Source organism: Phaethon lepturus, unplaced genomic scaffold, assembly GCF_000687285.1.
Source record: "Phaethon lepturus isolate BGI_N335 unplaced genomic scaffold, ASM68728v1 scaffold52093, whole genome shotgun sequence".
Classification (NCBI taxonomy): Eukaryota; Metazoa; Chordata; class Aves; order Phaethontiformes; family Phaethontidae; genus Phaethon; species Phaethon lepturus.
In genome coordinates, this window is record NW_010529312.1 from 12061 (window position 1) to 22353 (window position 10293).

General features: G+C 36.7%; 1 protein-coding gene across 1 annotated transcript; it reads right to left on the minus strand.

Annotated features, from left to right (window-relative positions):
* Positions 1-5135: 5135 nt before the first annotated feature.
* Positions 5136-8935, minus strand: SNAP29 (synaptosomal-associated protein, 29kDa). The gene is made up of 4 exons (XM_010283890.1): positions 8745-8935; positions 8137-8222; positions 7019-7102; positions 5136-5293 (listed from the first exon to the last, which is right to left on the minus strand). Exons 1-4 carry the CDS (start codon positions 8897-8899, stop codon positions 5136-5138), a joined length of 483 nt encoding a protein of 160 aa, XP_010282192.1. The 5' UTR covers positions 8900-8935.
* Positions 8936-10293: the final 1358 nt, after the last annotated feature.

The following is a 10293-nucleotide window of genomic DNA, read 5'->3' on the forward strand; positions in this document are numbered from 1 at the left end:
GGGTCCTTCATTCCAACAGCACTGGCTCTGCCTGGCTTTACATACTTGCATGAACATCTTTTTCCTCCCCTTCCCCAGAAAGCCAAGGAGTGCGTTGTAAGCAAGGAAGTCCTTCAGAAAACACAACAGGGTTGAAATGCCTGACCAGCCTTAAACAGATCTGTGTGCAATACTCTCTTCTAAGACTCAGAAACTGATTCTCCATGCAAGCAGAGCAAGCTAATAATACTCCTAGCAGAGATCCAGAATCCACTGCCCTGCTCCGTTCTCTACCGTCTTCCACTGTGCTCTTTGCATTGTTTTGATTTTTCTGTACAGAACAATAAAGTGCAGAGGTGGAAGAGCTCTCAGTTCCCATTTGCTGAAGAACTCTTAGCACAAAGGCAGCAAACGAAAGTTATGTGAATTAAAAAAACCCTGTCAATCTCTCTCCAGCATATTGACTTTCCGTTTTCAGGGCTTTTGTAATAGCACTTCTGAATCTCTGCTTTATGGTATCAAAAACTACTACAAAAAAGTTTTCAGAAGCCAAGTTCCTCCCTTTATATGCAGATAAGAACCTAACTGAAGGCCAGGACATTGTGAAGTTTTCTGCCATCACCAAATTTGGGACATTACATACCTGTTAGTTTTAATTTTTCAAGATGGTACATGTTTTTTTGCCTTACTCCTGTTCTGCCTGCCTTGTTCATGCACACATCCAGTCTATTATATTCCGGATAATACCAAGCACTATGGTAAGACTACTTTTCAAGCAACATCTTGAATTATTTTATCATCACAAATGCACAATCTGCAAAAATAAATGCCTGTTTGCATTCCTCTTTCAGGATCTAAAAGAATCTACTCAAGAGTCAAGTAGAAATGCAATACCCTCGTTTTATTCTTTGAGAAGAAAACCCACCAGCTGCAAACTTATTTCCATTCTCGCAAAAACTTGACAGAGTACATCCAGCATTTTAACAGATATTATGGGAAAGAAGCATCAATGAAGTGGTAAACAAAGAATTTTGTGAAATAAATGCTAAAACTCTCCATTAACAATAAGCACCTTTATTGACCATTTTACCATTCAACACTCATTTCATTCAATCTCCTAAATTGCTGAACTACAGTCCAGTTTAGCATTTAAATAGAAGAAAAAGATATTTTAGTTTGACTTGTATAAAAAGCGCTATACCTTTGTGACACAGAATTAAAGTACTATTTAAAAAGTCATAGACACAAATAATCACTACCTGTGATTTTGAAAATTAAGACCCATATCTTTCAAAGTCAAAATTAACACATATCCTCCACATGGTATTATGCTTGTAAAAATGCCTACAAAAATCCGTTTGTTCAGAAGGCAGAGTGGTTGGAAAGTATTTTCTATTCCACCATTTAACAAATGACATCACAAAAATACTAGGCAGCAAAATATTTCAGATAAATTTCACATGTTAAAAAAACCCCAACACCATAGTGTTCCAATGACTTCAGTAGGCCAATAGACTTCAGCACAGCAACAAATCTTTGTAGTACAGACTAAAATTCAGCTATGTATCATTTGTTACAATATTGAATTCAATGCTCAGGAAATTTGAAAATCAAATACACCTAGGAATCTAGTACTCAGATACTGGTTATTCCCACTTTTTTTTCCTTGCTGTTTTTAGCATATGTTGTCTTGTATCTATGTTATGAAGGGTATGCTACTTCACTGTGTTTAAAACCTCTTCAAAATTTACTAACTTGGAGAAGCAAGCAAGTTGCCTTTATAAAGACAACAAATTTTTTTTTTTTGCTACCTTCTTGACCTTAATATTAAACTTCTACTCACACAATAAGAATAAATTTAACCAGAGCTATTTTGCGGCAAGGATACAAATTTCTATTCCAACATGAGTACTTAACGCAAAATCTTATTGAAGTTAATAACTTATGAAGTTGGTGCTTGACTGTAAATTAAATTTATTCTGAAAACCCTATACTCTACACAAGGTAAGTTTTTTTCAACAGTATCCAAGAAGAAAATAAAACTATCTTAGGAAATAAGATAGTAAGAAGAGCTTCTGAAATAAGTCCTTCGTAACACACGCAAAATGACATTTCCTGGAAAGGCAAAAATAATGTGGGGTTTTTTTCCTTCCCTTTAAGTTTCCCCTTTCTGCAGGATGGAAAGTTATTCTAATGACCAAAAAATTTCATCACTATTACAAAAATAGTATTGTCTGCTCATGTCAGTTAGACTTAAGTTCTTGATCAGCACAAAGCCTCTGTATGAAAGCTGAGAAAGGGAATTCAGTTTGTAGCAGAAATTAATTTATACCCATGCACAATCTTTTTTTTCCTCCACAAAAGAAATCCGATGTGGGAAATAATCCTTTAAAACAAGGCCATTAAAAAACAAAACAAAACAAAAATAGTAAATAGAACAGGAAAGCCTAAGTAAACAAAGACATACATTACTGAGACAGTGAATGGGATTGTTAGAAGAGATGAGAAGTTAGTCCTCTGTAAAACTGCCACATGGCTGAGATCCTGGTTTTCTAGCCTGCTTGGATCATGAGGTTTTCAAAGCAGAAGTAGGGATTTATTTGCTATATTGCCCTGCCTGTGTTTTTAAAGGCAAAGATATCCAGGATGCAGTAAACATTTCATAAGGCCAATACAACTAAACAGTTGCCCAAAACCTTGAGTTCATTTTGTGAAATAATTTAGACTAAAAAAAGGGAATAGCTTACATCAGAAAGGCAACACACTTCACTCTTAAATCAACAACATTTTTCGCTTGGATTCAATCTTTTCATTTCTTATTACACATAACAAAACTAGATCCTCCAGATACATTTTTTTTTTTTTTTCCCCTCCATTAGCCATAACTTAGTGGAGAAAGTCTCAGCATATCTCCTAGTTACCGAAATCTTACTTTGGAAAAAAATTAGTTGTGAAATGGTTGCATACAGGTGAAGGCAGATTTCACACTAAAAGAAATGTTACTAATTACTATGCAATTTTTTTATATTCTCTGTTCTAGAGAGAATTTGTACATCCTTCCTAAGATGCAAATGTTTCTGTTAAACAGTATTGGGATAAGACAAAATACAAGTCTTGTCACCCTTTTTATTAAAAGCACAAAGTCAAATAAGAAACTAAAACAGGTATAATCAAAATGTCAATCTTCCTTCAGTTTTCATTTTGAAAACTAATGATTGTATCATTTACTAAATGTATCAACCATCTTGAGACATCAAATCATATAATTCATAAATATTCTAACAGAGTTAGAGAGAATTAATCATGGTATACAATCAAAAAGTTAGATGACATGTTGATATTAATAACATGTTAATAGTTTTTTTTTAGGCTTCCAAATGAGCATAAAAGACAAAGTGAACCTTGAAACACAATTAAAGGCGCCCAACAGCTCTTGAAATTTTATAACCCTACAAAACAGTTTTTTTAGGGACCAAAATCAATGACATCAGTAACATAAGGGGAAACATTAAATCTAATTCACAACTCTACTTTGCTAGTAAACCCAGGAATATTTTTTTTTTCATAACACTGTCCAAGAAGCGTAACTTTTTTAGTGACTTATTTTTCTACAAATGAACTTTCAGGAGACACAATAAAACAAGAAAGGCTCAAGTTCTCTTTTATCTCCTTAACAATTGGGTGCACTTTGTAGCAAGAGAGCTCAAGGTAACAAATCCGTTGGAAAAAAGGAAAGGGGAGGGCCTGAATGTAATGTTCCTGAAGGATACAAGCTTGATAGCCCTAAACACCAAGGTCTTAACTTAATGCATAAGATCATGTGGCAGCAGCTCAAAAAAGTAACTCTGCTTAGCTGCTCATTGTCATTTGTGATAGCGGGTGTTGCAATACTGTCACTGGTTCCTTGGCCTCTCTGAACCAGAATAACTTACTTGTTTTCAAGACAGACAGCAAGTTCTCATTGTCATGTCTTCAGGCTGGAGCAGGATTCTCATTTTGTTCTACAGTGATACTTACATAAGACTAAAACAAATTGGAAGGCCCAACTTGTATCTGGAAGACTCAAACTTTTGAGCTTTTCTTCATTTGCAGGAACTTTTCATATCTGCTAAGCCAATGCAGAAGCATGTGAGTCATAGCAGAGTTTCTTAAAAACAGCCAATTTATCTAGGAAAACACAGCATCTGCTCAATCCCTAATCACATTTGAAATAAATGTTAAAGAAGAAACTCCTATGACCTGTTTGTGCAATGAGACCAACTCTCCACTTCTAAAATGGAAGCTATTTTTCAAGTAACCACCTAACAGAATAAGCTGAGAAAGAGCAGAAAATAAAAGCAGATGGTGACCATTTCTTAAAGATTCTTTTGTAGAGCACATACATTTAAGTCCTGATTTTGTTACCCAAGCTTTTTGGGTCACAGTCAATCAACATTTCTTGCAGACCGTAAGATAACCTTAAAGATCTTTACTGAAAATATTGTAAAGGTGATAGCTTTTAGTAACCCAAACAAAAACCACAGCTGATGGATCCAACATTTGGTAAAAGTCATCTCTGGAAAGGGAACATGCACAAGATATTATCATTACTGCATGACACTCTTGATATTTTACAACTTCCACAGAACAGTTCATTCCTTAAGCCCCAGAAATGCCAGAGAACAGTCACTTCAAATTATTTTTACAGCTGGAAATCAGCATTTTTTTCAGAATTTAAAATAGCTGTAGGTAAACAGAATTAGCAACATTTGTTCTGAACAAAGCAGCACATTCTGTTCCCCCTGCCCCCTCCCCAAAACAAAAACAAAAATGCAGTTACTTTTCTCATCACAGCTCCCAGGCCAAGGACACTGAACCTTTGTAGACTGCAAATTCCTCCACGCGCATGACTCACAGTTATACAATTGACCAGGGTATCCAGCACAAAAGCATTTACCAAGTGCTGAGAGATTTTACTCAGCACACACTTTTCCCAGGTACATTAAGAAGAAATTTAAGGTATATGCTGCACTTAAGATTATGCAATTTTAATGACAACAAAATCAATAACATATCAGAAAAAAGCAAAACAGATACTGTCCAAGATTTTAAGAGATCAGTTGAGATAGGACATCCAAGAAGAACTGATGCTGAACAAAAAATTTTCTAAAAATCCTTCAAAGTTGTCGGACTTTTTTATCAGTGCTTTTAATATTCACGTCCAGTGTCTCTACTTTTTTTGTTAGCCGATCCAGCATATCATCTTGCTCATCTATTTCTGTCTGCAGACCAAGAGCTAGGTTTTTCAGACGACTCAACCCAGAAGACATCTCATCTGTCAACGAAGAGAGCAACCATACAGAATTAAACAGCATGCCTTATACTGCTTTTAATGGACACTATCAGGATTCCCTCTTCTCCAAAACCCGGGTTAGTACGCGTTAGTTGCAACTGCTCAAGCCTGAGTGTTCTTCTCCAATAGTGGAAGCACCAATATTTTAACACTTCTACTGCATTATTACCAGAAATAATCACTTCCTTTTTTCCATCACACCTTAACTACAAATGCTTAACACCAAATTGGATCTTTATGAAAGGACATACCCTGTAGTTTTTATTTTTTTAAAAATGTATTTTTTGAAAAATTCGGTACATCTTTTCTCAGCTCAGTATACACAATATGCTCACTACCTCAATTGTTTTTCTTTAAACTTCACGCAGATGTTGTCAATTCACTGAAAATTTAAGCAGTTTAACAGTTTTAGGATTTAACATAGATGGAAAAATCCCATTTCCAGATTTTCTGGTTTGGCTACAAGGAAACTATTTTATTGCACGATTGATTGGTATAAAGGCTTCTGAGGGCTAATAAGTTTTGCATGGCTTGAGCATAGAACAAATGTGCTCCCACTAACTCTTATGCTTGACTATTTCTCTTTGATCTATTCCTTTGTGATTTCTTTCCAATCTCTTCTTTCTAGGTCAGCTAAACAGTGACACATGTAAGCAAAGAGGTACTTTGCATATATGATAAAGAACAAAGGAAGAGAAAGTCAGCTGAAAGGTTTGGGGAAGCAATAAAAGAAATGCAGCAAACTCACAAATTAAGTATTTAGTGCCTTCTGATTCTTCTATTTTCTGCAAAACATGTTTATTTCAAAAGCTGCAGAAAGTTGTAAATTCCTTGACTGATGTACAATTTAATATCTGAGTTTAACTGTCACTTAGGCAAGTTGAATGCATCTTTCAGTGTAAATGGTAAGCTTTAGAAAGAGAAGTAATAATTATCCATACTGGTATAATCTGGATGTCAATTTGATTCAGTATTTGCTAAGTAATATTAATAGTACCTGCTTAATAAGATTTTTTCAGAATGGATGGATAAGCCTGCTTGTCCCAGTAATATTCCAGTGAACTTATAGGAGGATTCAAAGAAACATTTTCATATCCCAAATGCAAATATTATGGGATACTTCAGCACCATTTCCTCATTCAAGTAACAGATATTTGCTAGCATATTCACATTTGGTAAGAGTGTTTTTCTTCTTGCCAATATATGACCTAAGAGGACTCAATACTTTTGGTGTGGGTTTCCCCCCCCGCCAGTCCTCCCTTTGCTCAGGGACAGTTAAAAAAAAATCTAACTATTTCTAAAGCACAAGCATGCTGCAGAAGAGTTGAAGGATCAATGCCAATAGTACATCAGTTTCCACAGTGGATTTATACTATGCCAGGCATCCTAGCCAGTTTGTTTCTAGCTGGTTTCACATGAAATGCATTTCTAACTCAGATTTGTTATTAATATTTGCAAGTGGTTGACCCACAGACATCCCACAGCATTCTACCATTCAAATAATGTAGGTTTCAATCAAGCTGTGGATTCTGCCATATAGATAGTCTTGAAATGCGGAATACAAGCAGATGATTTTTTTAATTGCCCAATTTCACATGAAATGAAAAAAGTGTTTGTTGGCAATATATTACTTAGTCATTTTCTCTGTCTTAAGAGCCAAAAATTGAAAATTGTATTACATCAAATAGCTTCCATTTTCTCACTCACCTAAGTTGTTATCAATTTTCTGGTGGAAAGCTCGCAGGTGTTGGTTCTTTGGATAGGAATCCTTTTGCACTGGAGAAACTAAATCTGCTTTGCTGAAATCATTGTCTGCTAAGAGTATAAAATACAGAATATAACAAAAAAGCTAGCAAGAAGAAGCTTTAAAATTTTAGAAGGGCTATTAAAAACTGGTCTGACCACAGCTGCCATGTAATCATATAACCTGTTAGCAGGAATATCAACAGTAGTCCAACACCGCTATCTATAGGACACCCCTCAAGATAAAGTTATTAAAATACAATTATTCCCTTTGGGGCTCCCTTTTGTTGTTCTGCTAGGTAGCTGAGAGAAAAAAGGCAAACACCAGCCACCCAACCAACAAAGCAGGTAGGTTGGTCACTTCTACTGGCAGTTAGCCTTCCCTCAGGTCAAGCCACCAGAGAGTTATTTCTGCCCTCTATTGGACAGACTTTTAATGTTCTTTAAGTAGAGAACTATAACTAAAGATACCCTCCTGTTTTCTCACTCTTAGTAAACTAAATAATTGAACCTTACTTTAAAAGGGAACAGTTACTTTGTACATAACGCATTGGGAGAATGGGGAACAAGACCAAACGCTGTACGCTTCCTCCTGTGAATCAAGTAATGACTTCAGTATGAAGGGTTATAGTCCATGTTTGAAACAAGGAAAACCTATCTAAAAGCTGTGACAAATGATGGTTAAAAGGAGGACCTCTGAACCTATACATTAACATTTTGGCAAACGTAGGATGAGGCCACCTGCACATTGTGTGGGTTCTTGGCTGCAGTCTCCTCTGTGCAATTATAAGCACTGGATGCTTTTAAAGCCTTTAGTGGATATTACATAAATCCCCCACAGGACAGGCTAAATAAAACCTGTATCCAAGTAGAAAAATTTCACATCTTCAGTATGAGTATAAAGATTTCTAGAGGAAATAATACCCTAGAATTCAAAGCCACCAAGGCTGGGATACAAATCTCCAGATACTAGGCAGCAACGTAAGGCAGCAGCTGGGCAGGCTCAAGGGCCTCTGCCTTCACCACTGCGCAAGTTTGCCCCACGTTGAACAGACATTCAGTGTAAAATAAAGTTAACAAACCTGAATTATCTAGCTTCCTTAAATTTGGATGACTTTCCTGGTATTTTGACTCTTGTTCTTTACTAGACATTATTGCTTCTTTTAATCTAGTAATAAAGAGAATAAAAAGAAAACATTACTATGGACCGCAGGTCACATTCTGAATCTGTTAAATGACAACAGGTATCAGATTCATACAAGAGCAGCAAATTTGTTGGACCTGATCCAAAATAATCCTTTAAAATGAACTGTTAGCATTTGTCTTTGGTGAAAACAGAACCGGTTGCTTGAGTGCTGAAAATAGCATATGGAAAATTTGATATCAAAACCAAAACTGTATCTTCTGTCTTGGAAGCAAGATATTCCTTTCCTCTGGTGGAGAATGGAGGGGCAAGGAAGGAGGAAATCAATCCATGCAGTATTACCTGCAAATACAAAGTTATTCTTACCACTTCAAACATAAATACAGGTAAAAATATTTTTCTCAGCATTAAAGGAAAAAGGAGACTAGACACCATCTCAGGAGCCTACTTGACAGAATCAACTGATCTTTTAAGTTCTGATTTTCTGGTGATATTTCAGAGATGCTGTGGGCAGCAAGTCCCAAGTAAAATGTTTGTTTTACTTACCGACTGTTAGCATAATATTCAGGGGTTCCATTCTGCTCTGGCTTGCCCTCCGGAGGTTTGGCTTTGAAGTAGTTTATCAAGCCCCCCCAAACACTCTTAATGCTACTTATGTGCCTTTGACTAGTCTTCAAGTCCTGGTCCATTTTATCTACCATCTGTTCCGTGCGCTTCAGTGCCTCTCCTTGACGTACAAGCTCCTAACAGATATTGATAGAAAAAGAGAAGCTAGTAAAGCCAAAATAAACTGAAGCATCAAACATATTTAACAGACACTTTAAATAACAGGGTTCCTTCATCCATGTAGATTATTTCTAAAGGCTTACAGCTTTTTCACTTGCTCCTCTTCCTCCAGAGCATTTCACTCGAGTTGCTAGTCAGCCATAACATTAATCAGCTATAAAATCCTCATCACTATGCAATGCCACGTTTCTGACACCAGCTACAAACAGCATCCAGGAATTTTCTGTATGGGCTTTTTGTCAGGTTGACATTTGTAGCTCTTCTTGATGGAACAAACATGGCACCAGACGGGTGACGTAGTGAAAATGAAAAGGTCTATAGCAGGGAAGTGAGCAAGCAGAACTATTTCTAGTTATGAATGACACCTTCATTGGGAAGGGGTTCTATTTTCACATTACTGGGATGTTCCCGATCATTTAGAAACAGAGTAACAAAAGAAGTAAATGCAAATAGAATTTCTTCATACTGCAAGAACAATCTTTTAGCTAATACTAACAGTGCAGGATGTAGAAATTTCAATACACGCAATTACGTTATTTTCTTATTCAGCAGCAGAGACACTATTCCAAAGGAATCCAAAGATTAATTCTGGCAGGAAAGTTGCCTGCAGCTAACACTAGTGCAAAACAAAGCACTTCATGTTCTCTTTAAACTTTGGGGAATTCTAGTTGAATATTCTTCTTGCTCCTCTTCCCCCTCCAGTAGAGCAGCAGATCCTATGTTAAGCCTAAATTCTTAATTCCTCATTTGTGCTTTTCTGGACAAACAAGTCACGAGTCTGCAAGTTTGCCAAAGCGCCAAGAACCCTCTTCAGTATAAGCACCTACTGCAGCTTGTGGATGCTCTTGGGTTAATTTAGGCACCCACATTACCAACGCTCAAGGAAACGTCCCATTAGCAGGTGACACAAGGGACAAGACATTCATGAGCCACGTCTGAGTGTAAACTGTTTTGAAACAGGGCCAGAAGGAAATGATTAATCGGGGTGAAGCGAGCACATCACAAACAACTAACAGGGCAGGCACTTCATTGAATCAAGAGAACTGCTGAAAGGGTTTTAGCCTGATAAAAATCGGCATAAATGCCATTAATAAGAATTAGTAACAACTGTTACAAGCATCTGAAGAGATAGCCGAGTCCTAGTCGCAGTATTATACAGATGGAGAGGCTCTAACTGGGATTTTTTCCTCAAAAACAAACCGCCTCCACTAAGAATATCAGCCTGCAATAACGCAGAGGAATCGGTTGTCTCCGAAACTCTTGAAGAGGGGTTTCGGTACACTTTCGGGGGAGGAAGGCAAGACAGGGC

Bases quoted from the DNA above. Each gene is read 5' to 3' on its own strand.
- SNAP29 (XM_010283890.1), bottom strand. From the start codon at position 8,899: ATGGTAGATAAAATGGACCAGGACTTGAAGACTAGTCAAAGGCACATA. The intron at 8,223-8,744 runs GTAAGTAAAACA...CTTTATTACTAG, and splicing joins GAATATTATGCTAACAGTCG to ATTAAAAGAAGCAATAATGT. The intron at 5,294-7,018 runs GTGAGTGAGAAA...CTTCGTTGACAG, and splicing joins GAAAATTGATAACAACTTAG to ATGAGATGTCTTCTGGGTTG.